Here is a 20,284-nt window from a genome sequence, read left to right on the forward strand (position 1 = left end):
ACTTCAACGGGCCAATGTTCACTTGGAATAATGGGCAGGATGGCTTAAACTTGATAAGGGGACGACTTGACAAAGCTCTTGCAAACGCAAAATGGATGGAGAGCTACCCAAACACTCAGGTATTTCATCTTCCTAGAACATATTCAAATCATTGCCCTATTTTAGTTGATTCTAATCCTTTGAAAGGTAGGGGTAATTACCCGTTTAGGTGCAAAGAAGCTTGGTTAGAAAACCCTAATTTTAATGATTTTTTTAAATCTGCATGGGAAAGGGGAAATAACGACTTCATTATATCTAAAAACAACTTCATCAGGGAGGTTAAGTGCTGGCATAATAACGTCTTTAACAATTCCCTAAGACATAAAAAAAGACTAATTGCTCGTATTAAGGAATTCAAAAAGCTTTGTGCATTAGATATTCGAGGTTCTTGATAGACTTAGAAAAAGATCTGCTCACACGGCTTAATAATATTCTTAAAATCGAGAGAATTACTTGGGCTCAAAAAGCGGGTGTTGATTGGCGTAGGTATGGGGATTGGAACACCAAATACTTTCATATTCTAGCCAAAGTTAGAAATAGCAGGGGAAAAATTTTGTGTCTAAAAAATGAAGAGGGGTCGTGGATTTCTGATCAAAAAGACCTGGAAAAAATTTGTGTCAATTATTTCAAAAATATTTTCTCTTCTAATCAGAATGCTCAGCCTAGATGTGTTAATTTCCAACCGAACTCGACTATTAGGGATACTGACCATGGGTTTCTTTGTAGCAAAGTGTCAGAAGCAGAAATTTTAGCAGCTCTTAAGTCCATGGCCTCTATGAAGAGCCCGGGTCCTGACGGTATACAATCAATATTTTTTAAAAAATATTGGGATACCGTTAAAAGCTCCATTACCTCTCTTGTCGTGTCTTGCTTTGAGTCGGGCAGTATTCCTCAAGAGAATAATGAGTCATATATTGCTTTAATTCCCAAAAACTCGCATCCTACCAACATGAGTGAGTTTAGACCTATTGGCCTTTGTAACTCGATTTACAAGTTAATCACTAAAATTATTGCCAATAGAATTAAACCAATGCTAGGGGATTTAGTTAACCCCGTCCAATCTAGTTTTGTGGAGGGTAGAACTATTGATAAAAATGTCTTAGTTATCAAAGAAGTATCCCATCTTTTTAAAAAGGCTAGTAAAAGAAAACTAATGGCTTTCAAAATTGATATCTCTAAAGCTTATGATAGCCTAGAATGGGGTTTTATTAGGGAAACTTTGTTGGGAATAAATTTTCCTACTAAGCTTGTAAAACTCATTCTAAGTTGTATCACGACTCCTCCTATTTCTATTCTTTGGAATGGAAATATTACGGAAAGCTTTACTCCTTCTAGTGGAATTAGACAAGGAGATCCCCTATCTTCTTATATCTTTGTTCTTTGTCTTGAAAGGCTTTCCATTACGATAGAGAAGAAGTGAGTCAAGGGCTTTGGAATCCTATTAAAATAGGTGATGAAGTTAACCTTTCACACCTATTTTATGCGGATGATGTTTTTCTTTTTGGCAAAGCTTCTATGGAAAATGTAGAAGTCATTAAGGATACTCTTTTGGAGTTTGGTAACAATTCGGGGCTCTTTATAAGTCAAGCCAAGTCTAAAGTTATCTTCCCTCCTAAAATGTGCTTAACTCTTAAGTTAGCAATTCTTAAGACTTCTAACATCAAAGGGTCTCCTTCTTTTTGAAGGTATTTGGGTGTCAATATTAGTCCTAATAGACTTAGGAAAGCTGATTATATGGACCTTCTTTCTAAAACTAAGGATAGAATAAAAGGGTGGCAAGCAAAATTTTTAAATATGGCGGGTAGGAATACCTTAATCAAATCGGTGCTCAATTCCTATCCTTTATATGCTATGCAAACTACCCTTATTCCTTGTGCTATCCTTGATGATCTTGAAAGAAGTTGTAGAAGATTCTTTTGGAACAAAGTGGATAGGTCTCACTATCTAGCTAGAACTAGTTGGGATAAAATTTGTTTGCCTTTGAGTATGGGAGGGCTAGGAATTCGTAAGCTAAGACATTGGAACATTGCATTTATGGCCGGCTAAATTAGGTTGGAGAATTTTAACCGATCCTAACAAACTTTGGGTAAAAATCTTTAAGGCTAGATATTTTAAAAACTCCACCTTTTTAAATAGCTTCCTAAGTCAAACCGACTCACCTCTTTGGAAGGATATTTTAAAAGGAAAGGAGCTCCTTCTTCAAGGACTATCCTATAGAGTGGGCAATGGGGATGATATTAGCCTTTGGTATCAACATTGGGTTGGGGAAAGACCTATTTATCTTTTGATTGATAAACCCATTCCGGATTCTATGGCTCATTGGAGAGTTAGTCACATTATTAGGGAAGGAAAATGGGATTTAACTAGGGTTAATCATATTATTCCAGATTTCATTAATACCCTTATAAAGGCTATTCCTTTACCTACTATTGCTTCTGTCAAGGACACTATCTGCTGGGGAAAAGAAACAAATGGTCAGTTCACTATTAAGAGTGCCTATAGACTCATTTCAAACTTCACTACTAATCAGTCCTTTATCCCTATTAAATGGAATTCCATTTGAAGAATTAATTCTCCTTACAAGTACAAAATGCTTGCTTGGAATGCATGCCATCAAATAATTCATGCTGCCTCGATTCTAAGCCAAAGAATTCCTGATTTTGATCCTTTGTGCACCAGATGTGAGATAGATAATGAAACCCACCTACACATTTTTAGAGATTGTATTAACTCAAAGGTTATGTGGTCACGAATTCTTAAAGGAAATAGGCTGGATAAAATTTTTTGTTTCTATACTTTCTATAATACTAATTGGACTGAATGGAATCAATATAATCTACTTCTAAGTGATAATTGGAAAACAATCTTTGTTGTTGCTCTTTGGCATATGTGGAGAGTGAGAAATCAGGTTGTTTTTCAATTTGCCATGGTGCATCCCATTACTATGTATAACAGGTTCATGGTAGACTTGGTGGCTATTTCTAATGTGTTCCAGGAAAAGGGCAAGAAACAGAAAGAAAGTACTCAGAACATTCACTGGGATAGGCCTGCTAGTAGTTCTGCAAAGCTCAATGTTGATGGAGCTTGGAGAAGCGAGGATTCTGCAGGTGCAGGGGCTGTGATTAGAGATCTATATGGATGTTGGATGACTGGTGGGTCATGGAAAATCAAAGCTAGAAACCCAGCAGAAGCGGAGCTCTTAGCAATAAAGGGAGGAATGGAGCTTGCAATCAGCGAGAAGTTAAGGAAGGTCACGGTTGAAACAGATGCACAATCACTCAAAGGCACTCTAGAAAATATTGGAAAACAAGGGACTCACGAACTGACAGCTATCCTAAGTGACATTGGTAAGTTAATCAAGGACTCATGCAAATTTGAATTCAGATATGTTCGTAGGGAAGCCAATGAAACTGCTCATAATCTGGCTCAGTTGGCAATAGATATGGGAGTCGAAATTGTGAAGCACAACAGTGTTCCTTTAATTGCAAAAAATGCATATGAGAATGACATGGTGGAGAGCTGCATCTAAATAGTTGGTCCTTCTGACTTTGGCTATAGGCTTATGTTTTAGAGCTTGGTGGTTTATTAGCAGGATTGTTTCTTTATTTTGCACTTGTATGGTTTTATTTTGGAGCAGTAATTTTGGCTCCCCTGAACTCTTTGTCATGATTTGATTAAGTAATTTGAAGTCCCTTTTCCATTAAAAAAAAGTATTAAACATTGTAAAAGGTCAAATGAAACAAAGAAAATAAGACGTTAATATAATATTTTTCTCAAAAAATGATATAATAATAAAATAGAAATATAATAGTGGAATAGTGGGGTACGGTGTGACATTAAGGACATGTTTGGCTTGGTGTCCACTAAAAGGCAATTGGGCCAAATTTCAGGGTCGGAAAATGTGTGCCAAACATGTCCAAACTAGGCGGGCCATGCGGGTTTTTCGGGGCAAAAAAATTAACTAAAATTGAATAAAATTGATTTCCCAAGCCCGCCCAAAATTTTTAAAAAATCGGGCCTGAAAAGCTATCCAAGACCCACCTAAAATCGGGTCGGGTCAGGTCGGGCCAGACCAATGGGCCGGGCTCAACTTGGTCACCTCTACCCCTACACTGCATCTCTGGTACAGAGCCTCTTTGCACCCCCCCTTTGAAGATTGTTGTGATCTTCTAGGCAAGCATTTTTAGCCTTCACAATAGTTAACTCGGTTGCCCTCCTATGCCTCTCAGCAAGTAAAACATTAATCATTTCACGCTGCCACTCCGTTTGCTCCTCATCCGTCCATTTAAACGTGTGGCAACCTCGTTCTCTGGTGTCGTGGCTGTTCTTTTTGCAAGCCTCGAACCTTCTTCCTGGATTTTCATGAGTCCAACAAGTTCTTTTTGCACAAGGAAAACCACATCCGCAAGACTGCAATTCACCATTTTACCTACAAAATTAGCAACAAAAACAGAGGTATTAGAGAATAGAGAAGAACTATGGAGCACTACATTGGTGAATTCATCACTACAATTGTTGAAGAAAATTATGAAGATTCCTAATTTACCTATTTATTGATCTGATTTGGGTGAAAATTTGCCCTAATTTTGGATGGAGTGATTTGGGGAGGCTTGCCCTAAAGCATTTATAGAGGGGAAATAAGGGAGCCAAACAAAAAAGGAGGGAAAATTTCCCAACTATAGGCTGTAAGTGGAAAAGTAATGGGTCAACGCCTGAAATTGAGAGTCAATGTCGAAAAATAGGGCCCAGGTCATTAAACAAAAAATTGATCGTGGTGGTTTTTTTTAACAAAGAATGCTTTAAAAAGTTTTTTCTTGCAAAATGGGGCATTTAAAAGTTTTTTTTTTGACAAATTTATTTATTATAGGTGTTACCGTGTTAGGGATAGCGGTGAACACGGTCTGGTTTGGTGCGGTTTGAGTCTAAACCAAACCAAACCGCAAAATACGGTTTGGTCAATTTACCAAACCAAACCAAACCATATAAGTATTGAAACCAAACCAAACTAAACCGTAATAATGCGGTTTGGTTTGCGGTTTATGATGAGACGACATTTTTTCTTAAAAATTGTCGAATATTAATAAATTTATAATAAAGTTCAAATAATTAGCCCAAAGGCATTAAATTATACAACAAAGTTTTAATAAAAATAACAACCAACTAATCAAGTGCCAACACAATAACACATAATAAAAATAATACTACGTACATAACAAATTAACATTAATATAGAGTATAGAGTATAGTAGTATACTGACCGTATAGTGTTCTAATAATTTTTAATTACTCCCTGGATCTACATCATCTCTCTTCATTTGCATACCTCTGGTAGTCAATTTGGCCATTGAAAGAGATGACAGAGCTCGCAATAGAGAATATGTTGAAGATCGGTCACCATACAAGTTCGCCATTAGTGACACTACGATACATACAAATTCGCCATTGTTGTACAAGCTTGCTCTGAAAAACCTCCAAAAATTCTTCGAATTTGATTTGATTTCATTTGAAATTGATTTGGTTTTAATTGAATTGAATTTGATTGGACTGAATTAGGTTTAGAAAGAAATAAATTGAGTTGATTTGATAAAATTGATTAATCTGGAGAATTTGATAGTTTCTCTCTCCTCTTTGATGAGTGGGTGGATTAATTCCAGGAAACATGTGTTTTGATGATATGCAATAACAATAAGGGCATCGAAGTTTTCTTAATGGATCATCTTCGTCTCTATCATATTCCAGTTTCTGCAACAAGGTTCAATTTCATGCGTTTTCGAACATGGTTTCAGATTAAGGTTACAAATTTGGGAAAGTGATGATTGTGGCTAACTGCGAAAATTCAAGTAATGGAGGTTAAGGACATTGACTTGGCAGCGTTAGTTTGACTAACCCCAACGTTTGCATGGTAATGTGCCGTCTTCAATGATATTTACTGTGCTGACAAAACTACCCTTCATTAAATGCACGAAAAGACGATTTTACCCCTAGATTTACAAGGTTTGTAACTCAGCCTGATGAACATGAATTTCCTCCTAAACAAACACCCCGATTGAAAAATGCGTTTTCTGCCAAAATCATCAAGAGAAGAGGAGAGAAGAGAATTGTTTATGGCAATGGCTGACGAAAGCCGCGAGAGTAGCAGTGAGGTCGAGTTAAATTTCATTGAGATTATTTTGAGGTGAAAATTTGTATCCCTAATTGTTTTTCGATTATTCAATTCATATATTCATATGAATATGATTATGATTTTCTCCCTTTTCCTTTTCAGCGACCTATGCGAAGCATTGATGGAAATTCCTGAAAGCGAAAAACACCTAATTGCGACTCTCAAGAGGTTCTTCTTTTCCTTTTAATCTTTGCTTTTACTTCCTGTTGTTCCATGTTACCCAAAAAAATCATAAATTTCGATTTGATGATGATGAATTTGTATGTCAAATTAAATTGTGATGATTGATTAAGGTATTATACATCTGGGATTTGCACTACTTATTTCAAAATTCTGTATACGTATTCATGCCTACTAGCTGTTAGCATACAACCGTCACCAAGCGCATAGATTGATTCCATCAACAATAATTCTTATACTATTACAAGTTCATGGTGTTGGTGTGGCCAACCCACTTGAATAGAGGGGTTGTTATTACAATAGAAAACTGGGTTACTTAGTTTGATTATAGCCGAAACAAAATCTCTTTGGATCAATCGATTTTACTCGTGTATTATGAATTTTATGGACAATATAAGGTTATTTTTATAGGTGAATGAATGTAGCTACATATACTTGTTTGCCGATTGGTATGTATCTGGTTTACGAATCTCCAATTACTGCTGTCTTTCTTTCTTTCTCAACTTTGGTTCATACAATTTTGGTATCAATTATTTATATTTACTCATAGTTACAAGACCATGTATGTCTCTGACCATTTGTTTGGGTGCATTGCATTCCAGTTTGAGCCCTGAAGCAAAGAAGGAGTACCTGAACATAAAAAAGGATTTTATTAAGAAACCCTCCAAGGCTCCATCATCTCACCATTACTCCTCTCCTTCTCCATCTTCCAGAAAGTCCTTGGTTTCGCGTCTTTTACTACTAGCCAAAAACATCACGTCTCAGTATAACAATACCATCAACGACTTTAAACTCATTCACCTTGTTGTAACCACTATCTTGGAAGCACTATTGGCTACACACTATGGGCAAACATCCTTTCAACGTTGTCTCCAAGGGTGAGCCCTTCTTTTAATTCTATTCTATTCTATTTAAATTCAATCTAAAATCTTTTTTTTTGAATTTCATTATTAATTAATTGGTACAGCCTCAATCATTTGATTTGTTATGCTCCCCTCTAGTTTTTGCCAGACAGGCTACCTTGACCTCGAAGGAGCAACCAATACCAATACCAATACCGATACCAGAGCAGCAAAGATTCCTTCTACAGATCAATCTTATGACTGTGGTATCACTAAAGATTTACCTCCAATAGGGGATCACCTATTTCTGCCAATGAAAATTACTAAGGCCCAGATTATCAACAGGTGGGACAACAGCACCATGTTTTTTCCCCCTGATAAGCTTTTACTTATGTGCATTGGTCTATCATACTCCTATGAAGTTATGTGTTTATATACTAATTGATTTTCGTTGTTTTGGTTTTTCATATACCTATGAAGAATCGTCGACCTTAACTTGATGAACCAACGACAAGGCAAAGAATGCTTTTTGCCAATACAAAATATTGTGGCTGAGCTTGTCAACAGCTGGGGCAACATCATTAATGTCGCCGATCTAGTTCAGAGGTTTTTTGTTTTTTTATAATTTTATTGAGCTTATACCTATATGTTCTATTATTATTATTATATACATACACTTATACTACCTCCGTAGCATTAGTTGCAATAATTTGACTTTTGAACTATTTATTCAACTTGCTTTGAACATATGAAATATGCATAAGAAAAAAATATAGTCAATACGGATCTATTTTGGTTCATCTTGGTGTGTAATTTTTTTTGGGTGTGTAATTTATTCATGATTTGCATAAATGTATAATTTGAACACAATTATACACATTTTATATTGAGGCCCAGTTTATCAACAATTGAGATACATAGCTTTTGGTTCATGTAGACGACCCCACTTATAGGACTAAGTCTTTGATTGATATAATTAAAGTACTACATGGATGAAAATGTGTCTTGGTAGGCGTGAAGAATGAATTGTTGGAACTATAATGTTACCGAGGTAGTATATTGATTTTCTCTATGCTGGTTTATCATTCTCCAATGAAGTTACGTGTACATATAATTGGTTTTCTTTGTTTTGAATATAATACGCCTATGAAGTTTGATCTGGGAAGACTTGATGAATAAACGACAAGGCAAAGAACTCTTTATGCCAAGGAAAACTATTGTGGCTGAGTTTATCAACAGCCGGGGCAACAACATCAATGTTGCCGATCTCGTTCGCTGGTAATTTAGTTATTTTGGTTTGCTGAGCTTTTGTTTATGTTCTATTATTATATACATACACATGTATATTGATTTTCTTTGTATTGGTGTGTCATACTCCAATGAAGCTATGTGTATATTTAATAATTGTTTTTTTTTTGTTTTGACTTTTAATACACCTATGAAGCTACATCTGGCAAGATTTGATGGATAAACCACAAGGCGAAGAACGCTTTCTTTCTCGTCTCAAAAGGTTAGTTTTTATTTCAGAGCTTTTGTATACTTTCAGTCCTATTGGCTTGTATAGCTTAGGGTTTTCACTTTTCTTTTGATTGTTCTAGTCTCTGACATGGTATGCGATTGAACACTGTTTGCTTTTTGAGTGGTAATTTTAAGCCTTTTTGATAAAACTTCCTTTTACTAGCTTTTAAATTGTTGTGTTTATTTGATGTTATCATGAAGTATTTTGTAGAAATGATTGTTGCTTGCACAGTCATATACTTGCACAAAAAATTTAGACTGGTGATGGTTGGCCTTGGTTCTTTCTTTAATTCAAAGTACCCATTAATATTTGATCCTTCTCTTTTTTTACCATTGATTTCTTTTTGGCCTTCCAATTGCTCTAGGACCTATGTAACTTTGCAGTTTGAGCTCTGTTGCTCTACTGTAATGTTTAGTGTTTAATTACTTTAATATGGTCATTTTTTACATATATGATGTCAGCTTATGCTTAGTTATATTTTTCAATGTCTATTGATAGTATTTATGGCGTCCACTATGTACTTCTACGTTATAGTTGATGCTGCTGGTCACTATTGACATTCCTAGTTTTGAGTTATTGATCCTAGTAAAGTCCACATCACCCTGTATGTGATTCGATCATATTATATGAATTTAAGTTTTTTCATCACTTTCCTTTTGCTTCATTATTTTTCCAATGATTTTTCTTAGTGTGGTTATCTAGTAACATGATTTTTTTTAAAAAAATATATAATGGAGGTTGTTTTTTTTTTTTTTTTGGAGTAAAAAGAGTGGGTAGCTCATGCATTTTATAAAACCTCAAAGGCTCCAAGTGACATAACCGTTTTTTTTTAGTTTTTATTTTTATTTTTATTTTTTATTTTTTATTATTATATATTTTCCCCTATTCTGATCAAATTTTCACGCCAAGATTATATTTGGAAATTATTAGTACTTGTGGATGTGTTATAAATTGATACACATTTCACAGAACTGACTCTTTTCAATGTTTTTACTTGGTGGACTTCAGAATCAGTAGTGAGGCAATAAAAGAGTACCTGAATCTTACAAAAGTTTACACCTCAGAAACTGAAGTTAATACTCAAGAGTGTGACCCCACGGCTTCACGTCAGAAGGCTTCAACTCAGGCTGCATCTAAATCTTTATCTTCAACTGCCAAAAAATCTAACAAAACTAAGGCTACCTTTGGTGATATATGTGAATATTTCATCTCTTGTCCTGTGCTCCCAGGAGGGCTTGTTTTGGCTCAAAGTATGTACTGTGCTAAAGTTGCTCTGTCATTTTTCAATTGCGAACATGGTACAAATTATAAGCTCATTGAACCACTGGCAAGTGCTCAGTACATGTTTTCTGGAATCCGCTTTCACAGCAACTTCATTGCTGCCAAGCCTGAGAAGAATGCCAGACCAAAGCTGTTCTATGCCAACTTTTGGTGTAGGAATAAGAGAGTCCGTGATGTGCATTGCTGCATTGTTAATTGTAAGCTCTTTGATTACATCAGATGAATTTAACATGCCATTGTTACCTGCTTTCTGCACATCTTACTTATGATTGGGTTTGATGGTTTTTCAGTTAAGAAAGCGATATTTGCATGCTGTGGAGAATGCCCTCCAGTACTTGCTCACTGTGAGAAGCGTAATACTGAAGGTCGGTCAGTTAACAGATGCATTTATTTGTCAAAGGAATCGAAAGCTAGAAAAAATGAATTTTGTGCAAAAGCTGCACTGAATTTTTTTAACGAGAAGCATGGCACAAAGTATGGGCTAGTGGAATCTTTGGACAGTTTTATTGTCCCCATAAACCTTGGTACATATCGATTAGGCTGTAGGTTCAAGGCCAAGCTTGAGGAACCTGGTGCTGCTGATGCTTCTTCTCCAAAGCTTTTTGCGGCTGATTTGGTGATGTCTACTGGCTGGAAGGATGGACAATGTTACATGATCAATAGTAAGATTATTTACTGTTTGTCTTTGGTCCCTTCCTATTGTGTTTATCTACTTCGTATAAATCTCTCTCTTTTTTTTATTGCTTTGTATCAGCTGCTGAAGATCTGGACGATGATCAACAATCTTGGTTTGGGCAACAGAGCACAGTTCAATGTTATTGTTAGAACTTATAACACTGCGATCAACCCTTGTAGTCAGTTTGCTGTGAATTTGATAGAGGAGAAGAGCATGCCCCCCCCCCCCCCCCCCCCCCCTTCTTAAAGACTGCGGCCTTGGATATCTAGTAATGGTGCATTGCATGCTTCTTATCTTCTGTATGCTTCTTATCTTCTGCATGCTTCTTATTTATATACGAAGTGAAATTAGGTAGGTGGGCATTGCAACAGTCTACCATGGTGATAGTTTGCCAGGAATTCTTATGCTTGCTGCAATTAAGAGTTTGCTATGTGGCTACCAGAAGATTGCATTAGTTTTCTTAACATGCTAATCATGATAGTTAGTATGACTAATTATACTTATTTCCCTTGCTTTTTTCCTTAAACATACATGATTTTACCTGATCCCTTTACATATTGTGTAGACTAGTATTTGTTGTTAGAGTGTCTCAATGTAAACAGTTGTAAAGTTTAATACATGAATACCTAATATATATTTAATTACAACCCATTTGATGATACATGACATGTATGGCCTGGAATGATTAATTTAAAGCGATAATGGTCATGAAATTTTATTCTTTGTAACTAATCTTATTAAAATTAAACATGGGAGTAAGATCTACTACATTTTTATATGTCAATGTTCAAAGTTATGATAACGTGGGGGGGGGGGGGGGGGGGGGGGGGGGGGGGGGAAGGGGTTGACGACAGTGGTGTTTGTCATAATAGGAAAGTGGATGGCATCAAGAAGTGAATGTAACTCCCATTCCTTAAACATAAAGAAAGCTCGAATAGAATTACAATGAATATTAGCAAAAGAGTTCTTAAAAATAACTGCATTACGATGTTTCCAAATACTCCAAAATAAGATAGCTATATTAGAAAGGAGTGTAGGCGAAGTACTTTAAGAAAGCGAAGGGATGCGACCAAGCCAATTAAAGACAGACGAAGAAGATCAAAGTCCCATAAAAAAGGGCAAAAAAGGAAAAGAGATCCTAAGTTTCAGAATGTTTAAAAGATACAATTAGATTTGGGCTAAATCTTAATTTTTATTATTATTTTTTTTTTTTGAAAAGTAGTAATTCTATGAAGTAATTTTTTTTTAAAACGAAACAAAACTAAAAATTGGTTGAGCAAACAAATTGATTGATTCTGATTTAGAGGATATTTATCGATGATGATACAAATAAAGTATGTAGTAATTATTTTAAAAATTTAGGTCAATGTAAATAAAAGAGCATACTTAGGTAATTAATGTAATGCTGATTTTAAAATATGCTATCATATCGTCTTTTTGGAGTAGAGATTTTCTTATTTCACACCCTCCCAAGAGTCTAACTTGCAATTTTGAAAGGATGGTCAGAATTGGTTTGTGAGGATTTCACAAAAAAAAAAAAAAAAAAAATTAAAAAAAAAATGATTCCTTATCAATTAAAAACAAGAGTAATTATATATTCCATACAATAATAATCAATAAATTTTAGAGTGTATGAATATAATTTCTCTAAACAATACTGTATTATTGAATTGTCACCTTCAACAACTTATAATGTTATAGCTTTAGCTTTTTGGATATTCATTATTATCAGAGTGGGGTATTTAATATTATCAATCTAATTTCATCTAAAATCTTTAATCTTTAATCTTTTTCCCTACATAAAAATTCAATTCTCATTTGTATTTTGTATTCTCTTTGATAGAGTTTAAAACATATTCTTGAGCCTCAACCATAAGCTTAGGAATATGTTTCATATTCTATCACTCATTTAATCAACAAAACTACATAGTACTTTTTTTTTTTTTGAATTATGTTAAATCAACCAAATTATATTATCTTTTAATTTATTAAACAAGCAAATATGGGTTTATTGTTAAAAGGACAATGACTCGATGCCATTCATATTTACTAATCAATTATTGTCTTGGTCTCTATTTTTTTTTTCCATTGTTAATACTTGGGTTAAAATTTAAACCATAAACTCTTATTAATCTATAAGAGATTATATAGTTATGTGAAATTCTGTTACATTAATTTCATTGTATAATTTATGAATATCAAGTTTTTATAGTTTTTATCCGTATAAAAATAAAGATGTACACTTGTACGTTTTTAAGACGCGTGTTAAACATTGTAAAAAGTCAATTTTTTTTTTTTAAAAATATAATAATAAAATAATATTACAGAAATATGATAGTGGAATAGTGGGGTATCAGGTATGGTGTGACATTAAGGACATGTTTGGCTTGGTGTCCACTAAAAGGCAATTGGGTAGACGAAAGACGATAGTCCCACACTTTTTGGTGGAGACTTTACAAACAATCCAAACAACTTTTGTCAGCCTTTTTTTTTACAGTTGAAAATTCCCGCGAGAATTCGTTACCCTTTACTCCTTTAGTCTTTACAACAGAAGATAGCATTGTTAGAGTGACGTGAACACCACCCTAACATTTTTAAATACATTGTTAGAATTCGTTACCCTTTACTCCTTTAGTCTTCGTATTTCTTCTCTAAATTAGTAAATTATCATCATTATAAATTAAGATTAATAATCACTCGTATATAAAGTATTATATAATTTGTCCCTTTATTCTACATTCATCACGTCTTAAGAGATGAATTTGAAGTAAAGAGAAATGAAGAAGATTGAGAGTTATTTTTCTCCGAGTATAAACATAAATTTTTGTGATGAAGACAAATAAAGGGGTAATTAACTAATCACAATAATACTCCTTACATTTATGACATGTTAAGTTGATAGTTAACGTCCATGGCGATATATTTTTTTTACCTCGAAAATATAAAACTCTACCAATAAAATCTAAGTGATTGTACAATTTAATAATATATTAATATGTCATTAAAATCAATTGGTTTGCCAACTTGGTGATATTATTAATGTCGATGTATTGCAATTTATGTACCTAATTTCCGATAATATACTTCTTATGCATTAGAAATGAATGTGTACTATTGTACATGTTTTAATTGTAGTTGATTTTATCATGATTTTTGCTAATGTCGAATATTCTTACTAACATTTTGTACTTGTTATTACTCCACTTTAACAATCTCGACATATCCTCAAATCTACAATTGTACTCATGTTACTATTTGTAGAACCTTCCAAGTTTATGATAAGAGAATCCAAAGCTTACATATACCATTTAAAAAAAAAAAAATAAAAAAAAAAAATTTCACCGATTCATATGAATCTTAATATTTTGCACAAATTCTTATATGTGACCGGTCACATCGTGTAATAAACCATTTTATGAATCACTTCGCTAGTGTTATAGGGGTTAGGTCAATGTTACTGCCTTACAGGGGTTCCTTCGTTATTGTTACTCGGTTACTCGATCAGTGTTATAAGCGTTACTCGATCAGTGATATGGGGGGTAGACGATTGGTGTTATAGAGGTTACTTTGTTTTTTACAAGTTGTCATATGTTCACAAGACATATTTTGTATGGAATATTTTTTTAAAAAAAAAAAAATTACTTAACTTTATTTTTTATAATAATATAAAAAAGAAAGAGTAATTTGAAGAAGAAGGGAATCCGATAGCGTGTAGAGAGAGAAAGAGGGAAAGGAAAAATAAAGAGTGCGTGTTGGCAAGCAACTAAGCATAGCTCAGATCTCTTTCCTACCATACTCTGTTATTTTATATTCTTCCTTTTTTTCCTCCAAAAAAAAACATTTTCATATCAAAATACAGAAATTCTATATTTCCATTTATACATATATCATACACATAAATTTATTAAACCTTCTCCCATCCCAAAGAAGATTTATACAAATTTATGTCATTTGGGAGAAAATGGCAAATACCCAATTTGTATTTATTTGAAAATTTCAAAATTCTGGGATTATTTCTCTTTATTTATGGAAAAAGAAACAAATTTTGCAGCTCATTTCTTATCTTTTTCATGTGGTTTTGATGCTAAGCTGTAAAAAAAGTGATTCAAGATAATAAAAAGAAAGGAGGACCCATTTGTATTTGGGGGGTCTTCTTTTACAATTCTTCCAAGTTTATCATTTTCTCTCCAATTTTTTGTGGTTGGTGTAATTTTACAGGAATTTTGTTGCCCAGATTACTCTTTTTCTGTCAGCTGAAGATAGGTGTTTTGCCTCCTTGTAAGTTATTAACTTTGTAAGTATTCTGTTCAATTAATTGATTTTTTGAGCTCATTTTAGTTTATTGTATTTATGCAATTGAATATGCTTGATTATGATTCTGATGATGTGATGGTATAATAATTTCTAAATATTGACAGTTGGAAAAACAAAATTTGTGGGATTTTAAATGGGTTTTCTAGCTTGTAAGAGATAATGCTGATACAAATTCTTCCTGCATTTTTGAATTAGTTGATGCTCTCTCCATTCCTAAACTGTGATTACTCCTATTATAATCTAGAACTTTCGGATTTTCAAGATCGAACTTTGACCAATAATTTCTCTCAAAATATATAGAGTAAAACTGCTAAGAATATGTAATTTGTTAGATAAGTATGAAGTATATCTAAGAAAGGTGTAGTATATCTAAGAAAGGAATGATCTAGTGTTGTGGAACTGAAACTTTTGTGAATTTGGGTTGGTAGGTCTGCAATGGGGAAGTCAAGTGGGAAGAAGAAAAAACAAATTGGGGAGAAATCAGGAGATTTGACCCAAAAGCAAACTAGATCAGTAGATAACAGCCCGAGGGCGTATGATAAGGATACAGAAGTTTTCATTGCCATGGCTCAGGAGTTGAAGGATGAGGGTAACAGATTGTTTCAAGGGAGGGACTCTGAAGGAGCCTTGTTGAAGTATGAAAAGGCGGTCAAGTTGCTACCGAGGAATCACATTGATGTAGCTTATCTTCGCAGCAACATGGCTGCTTGTTATATGCAAATGGGTATTAGTGATTATCCTCGAGCTGTTCATGAATGTAATTTAGCTCTAGAAGTTACTCCAAAGTACAGCAAGGCTCTTATAAAAAGGGCTAGGTGTTATGAGGGGCTCAACAGGTTGGAGTTGGCTTTAAGGGATTTGAATGCAGTTCTATCCATGGAGCCGAACAATTTAACAGCCTTGGAGATAGCGGAGAGGGTGAAGCAGACTTTAGAAAGTAGAGGTGATAGGGTATTTGACCATCCTCTTCCTGAGTATATTGAATCTCCTAGTGTTCCAGCTTCACAGCCTCTATCCAAAGCAGTAAAAGAGAAATCTAAGAAGAAAAATAACTCGAAATATGAGGAGGAGAAGGTAGAAGATGACGGAAAATGCTTGGAGGACATATTGGAAAAGAAAACAGTAAACAAGAAGACAGTTGCTGTTAAAGAAGATAAAAAAGCCAGATCCCAAGAAAAGAAGAAGGCATTGAAGACCAATGTACAAACAAAAGCAGAAGATAGTCAGCAGAGAGAAGTTGAGGATCTGTTAGAGAAGAAAACTGAGGATAAGGTGGTGGTTGAGGAGAAGATGTCTTATGCAAATGAAGACGAGCCAAAGAATAATGTGAAATTGGTTTTTGGAGAGGATATCAGGTGGGCACAACTGCCTGTGAATTGTAGTCTCTTGAAATTGAGGGAGGTCATACAGGATAGGTTTCCAACATCAAAGGCAGTTCTTGTCAAATACAAAGATCATGAGGGTGACATGATAACTATTACCACCAGTGATGAGCTAAGATTGGCTGAAGCATCTGCCGGCTCCCAAGGTTCTGTGAAGATTTACATAGTAGAAGTTAGTCCAGAGCATGATCCTTTCTATGAGAAAATAAGAGTTAACGATTTATCAGAGAACGGAAGTTGTAGAGGGAAAAAAGTAAATGAACATGGGACATTGTGCATTGAAGAATGGATTGTCCCATTTGCTCAATTGTTCAAGAATTATGTTGGATTCAGCTCTGATGCATACTTGGATCTTCATGAGCTAGGGGTGAAGCTTTATTCTGAGGCCATGGAAGAGACAATTAGTTGTGAAGAAGCTCAGGTCCTGTTTGATATAGCAGCTGAAAAGTTTCAGGAAATGGCAGCATTGGCACTGTTTAATTGGGGAAACGTCCACATGGCACGGGCAAGGAAGCGAGTACATTTTGAAGAAGATTCGACCCAACAAATTATGCTTGATCAGGTAAAAATTGCCTATGATTGGGCCCAACAGGAGTATGAGAAAGCAGGGCAGAAATATGAAGCAGCACTTAAGATAAAGCCAAATTTCTATGAAGGTCATCTAGCGTTAGCACTACAACAGTTTGAGCAGGCAAAACTTGCTTGGTACTATGCAGTTGCAAACAATGATGATTTAGACACATGGTCACCAAATGGTGTCCTTGACCTGTATAATAAAGCTGAGGAAAACATAGAAAAAGGCGTGCAAATGTGGGAGGATTCAGAGCTGCAGCGTCAAAGTGCAATCTCCAGCCTTAAAAACAGCCATGCTCAGATGCAGAAAATGGGGTTTGATCGTCTATTTAAAGATATATCAACTATTGATAGTGAAGAGATGGCCATGACTATCAGTTCCCAGGTTAATGTTCTATGGGGTACCATGCTTTATGAAAGATCTATCATGGAGTTTAAGCTAGACCTGCCGGTTTGGCATGAATGTCTGGAGGTCGCTCTTGGAAAGTTTGAACTTGCAGGAGCTTCTCCGACTGATATAGCTGTTATGGTGAAGAATCACTGTTCTAATGATTCCAGGGTAGAAGGTAGATTTCTAGATCTTTTACAGAACTAATTAATTTCAACCCTTTTGCCATTTGGAGTGCTTAACTATGTGTCATGATTTTAGGTGTAGGTTTCAGGATTGACGAGATTGTACAAGCATGGAACGAGATGGATGATGCAAAAAGGTGGTACACTGGAGTACCGTCATTCCGCCTTGAACCATTACTGCGGAGACGGGTGTCAAAAATATATTATGCACTTGATCAGGCATGATTAAGATATTTCCAATTCAGATGCCATGAAGTATGTCCCAGAACTTAGGTTACTCCTGAAGTACCAAGCACCAATATTTCCAGATGTGTAATTTCTTAATTGAGGTGAGTTAGTGAATATGCCTAGCTTGTTTCATAGTTTCTGCATTCTTCATATGCATTGTTTTGTCCTATCTGATTAATTGTTTGTTTCCCTCAACTATTTGAAATTTATGAAGGTGAGGTTGCCTGGATTTGTATTGGATGATTTTATGGTTGGCTGTTGTTGTACTATGTTAGAAACAGTAGGTTCTCTTACCTGCTTATAGACATTATCATTTTTTTCATCCCCTAGCAGCTAGCTATTAACATGACTGTCCCAACAGGTAGCTTGACTAGAGTTATCAAATTGAGTTCAAGGGCTATATGCTGTGATATTTAAATTCACAAATCACAACCCTATCGAACAATTTTTAAATCACAACCCTGTCGAAACTTATTACTGAATGAATGTGAGTAAATTTTGATTCAAACCTATCTAACAAGTCCAATGTTCAGAGACTTCCTGTCATCTTATTGAGAAATTGGCTTCAATGATGTTAATCCTGGTGTATATATGTGTACTGCTCCCATTAATAGGGACAGTGATTTGGGAAGATATCCACAAAATAATTCCCACTACCTCGGTGGAGATGAGCTTCCTTGAAAGTCTCAAGTCTCTTTGATGCTAGAGAAGGACACTACCTCATTAGATACCATGTTTAGGTCAACAAGAAAATGTGGGGCTGCTATAATAGGCTAGTTGTTAGTTTGTTGAGTCCGGATATAAGTTTGATATCAGTTGAGATATTGTTTTGCATAGGACAAATATATAGTTGTATTTAAATTTGTTGCTGAACAGATGTATTACTTGGGCTTATGTTGATTTCCATTGATAAATTAGTAGATGATTTTCAAGTATAGGGTATGCCTTATGGTGTAACATGAAAGAATAGAACATACCTTTAAAGCATAATTTATAGCTGTATCAAATCCTTCTATGCTTCTAAGTTCTAAACTTCTAATCCTATAAATTAGAGAACTTGCCTTCATCTTATATAGCTGATTTCTCTGCTTTTCTTATGCAGGTCAGTCAATTTTTTTTTCCGTGTGCATCAACTCACAGGGCCTTCATTTGGAAAAAGGAACTAAGTTGCAATTTTACATTTTACACACCATATTGGGCAGAGATGAAATAGTTGAAGTCCACTTATGGCGGCGTTTTGCTTTAAATTCATCACATTCCCAATGCAAGAATTGAAAGGCAATATATAATTCCTTACAGAAAGTACTTATCATATTCTTTCTCAGCTAGTATAGCTTTTGTATTTGTATTTTGAGCTATGAGGTGTGGCGAAGTGGTACTGCACACACACTCCCGATTCTGCAGTCCAAGGATCGAGCAGTCATAGTGGCACATGAAGGAGGGCCAGCAGTATCTCTGGGCAGTAACTGAGCTACAACAAGGTTTTGCGAGAAGCTACTAATTTTGTGGCCAACAACATACCACCCCTGCCCCTCCCCCAAAAAAAAAAAAAAAAATGGATTGGCTTGTAATTATTGTATACAAAATAGTGTGTCTGATGTCTTTGTTTAGTTTTATTTTGTGATAGTTTTGCCCCCTTGTTGTAGGAATGGAACTTGGCGCGCAAGATTAATGGTATGGTTATAGTTTGAAAGGTTTGTATTAGACAATTTTTTACTTAATTTTTTGGTGGTTGTAATCTTATATCAATGTTAAATTGCCAATGTTGCTATTTAATGATTATTAACATGCTTATTTTAATAAAATTTAGAAAAAAGAATGAATAATTAAGACATATTTCTTCTTTCTTCATGGTTCTTCCATCAAAGTAGGTATCACATAATTAAAATGTTAAAAAATCGAACAATCTTATCACTTATCACAACTTGTTATTAACTGAAGATTATAAAAAACATAGTTTTGTGCCATAATATTAAAGATACAGCTTTGATTAACTGAAGATTGAATCTTTATCTTGTGGTGTACAAATACACACATCCATGATTCTATATTGAAAATTTGACATCAGCATTATTTTGGATTTCATTACATTATGGAATGAATCTGGTTATATTACAATTTGATCCTGCCTTCTGTTTCTATTTTAAATTGATTTAAAAAGTGAAGAATAGCACATCTGCAATTTGTATTTGTTGTTGATAATGTATGCCAAATACCAAGTGATACGAGGATAATTGATTTGGTAATCAAAAGGCGATTGAGCTTACAATTTACGTATTAAATTAGTGGACAGAGTTTAATTATAGAATAAAAATGACTTAATGTAAGAATTGATTAGGTAGTTCATTGATTGAGTTGAATTATATTTAAAAACTTCACATTCAAGAATAAAAAAGTTGTCTTTAAAGTAGATATCATTTATTTTAAGAGATTAAAAATGCATGATTAAGACATATAAGTAAATTCATTATTACTCATTAAATTATTTTATCTTAAAATTTTGTGAAATGAACA

The 20,284-nt window shown here is 34.6% G+C and overlaps 3 protein-coding genes across 5 annotated transcripts; all 3 read left to right on the forward strand.

The window, feature by feature from the left end:
• Positions 1-1,833: 1,833 nt before the first annotated feature.
• LOC145636570 (uncharacterized) lies at positions 1,834-3,568 on the forward strand. The gene is made up of 2 exons (XM_081688149.1): positions 1,834-1,973; positions 2,719-3,568. The coding sequence occupies exons 1-2, from the start codon at positions 1,834-1,836 to the stop codon at positions 3,566-3,568; spliced, it is 990 nt and encodes a 329-aa protein (XP_081544275.1).
• A 2,542-nt stretch (positions 3,569-6,110) lies between these two features.
• LOC145634401 (uncharacterized) lies at positions 6,111-10,914 on the forward strand. Of its 2 annotated transcripts, none has more exons than XM_081685822.1 (10): positions 6,111-6,214; positions 6,305-6,370; positions 6,985-7,260; positions 7,384-7,569; positions 7,705-7,830; positions 8,377-8,502; positions 8,669-8,734; positions 9,752-10,221; positions 10,315-10,686; positions 10,779-10,914. In XM_081685822.1, exons 1-10 carry the CDS (start codon positions 6,144-6,146, stop codon positions 10,847-10,849), a joined length of 1,830 nt encoding a protein of 609 aa, XP_081541948.1. In that variant the 5' UTR covers positions 6,111-6,143; the 3' UTR covers positions 10,850-10,914. The 2 variants fall into 2 exon arrangements, with proteins under 2 accessions (XP_081541948.1, XP_081541949.1); XM_081685823.1 differs by having other exon boundaries at positions 7,096-7,260.
• A 3,506-nt stretch (positions 10,915-14,420) lies between these two features.
• LOC145635723 (protein PHOX1-like) lies at positions 14,421-19,513 on the forward strand. Of its 2 annotated transcripts, none has more exons than XM_081687056.1 (4): positions 14,421-14,994; positions 15,443-17,535; positions 17,619-17,871; positions 18,873-19,513. In XM_081687056.1, exons 2-3 carry the CDS (start codon positions 15,450-15,452, stop codon positions 17,765-17,767), a joined length of 2,235 nt encoding a protein of 744 aa, XP_081543182.1. In that variant the 5' UTR covers positions 14,421-14,994; positions 15,443-15,449; the 3' UTR covers positions 17,768-17,871; positions 18,873-19,513. The 2 variants fall into 2 exon arrangements, with proteins under 2 accessions (XP_081543182.1, XP_081543183.1); XM_081687057.1 differs by having other exon boundaries at positions 14,421-14,978.
• The last annotated feature ends 771 nt before the right edge of the window (positions 19,514-20,284 follow it).

The sequence above is a fragment of the Chenopodium album genome, chromosome 6 (genome assembly GCF_948465745.1).
Source record: "Chenopodium album chromosome 6, dcCheAlbu1.1, whole genome shotgun sequence".
Lineage (NCBI taxonomy): Eukaryota > Viridiplantae > Streptophyta > Magnoliopsida > Caryophyllales > Amaranthaceae > Chenopodium > Chenopodium album.

Coding starts and splice junctions, on each gene's coding strand:
- LOC145636570 (XM_081688149.1), top strand. CDS start 1,834: ATGGCGGGTAGGAATACCTTAATCAAATCGGTGCTCAATTCCTATCCT. Junction 1,974..2,718: donor TTTTGGAACAAAGTGGATAG/GTCTCACTATCT, acceptor TTTGTGCACCAG/ATGTGAGATAGATAATGAAA.
- LOC145634401 (XM_081685822.1), top strand. CDS start 6,144: ATGGCAATGGCTGACGAAAGCCGCGAGAGTAGCAGTGAGGTCGAGTTA. Junction 7,261..7,383: donor TTTCAACGTTGTCTCCAAGG/GTGAGCCCTTCT, acceptor GCTCCCCTCTAG/TTTTTGCCAGACAGGCTACC. Junction 8,503..8,668: donor GTTGCCGATCTCGTTCGCTG/GTAATTTAGTTA, acceptor ACACCTATGAAG/CTACATCTGGCAAGATTTGA.
- LOC145635723 (XM_081687056.1), top strand. CDS start 15,450: ATGGGGAAGTCAAGTGGGAAGAAGAAAAAACAAATTGGGGAGAAATCA. Junction 17,536..17,618: donor TAATGATTCCAGGGTAGAAG/GTAGATTTCTAG, acceptor TCATGATTTTAG/GTGTAGGTTTCAGGATTGAC.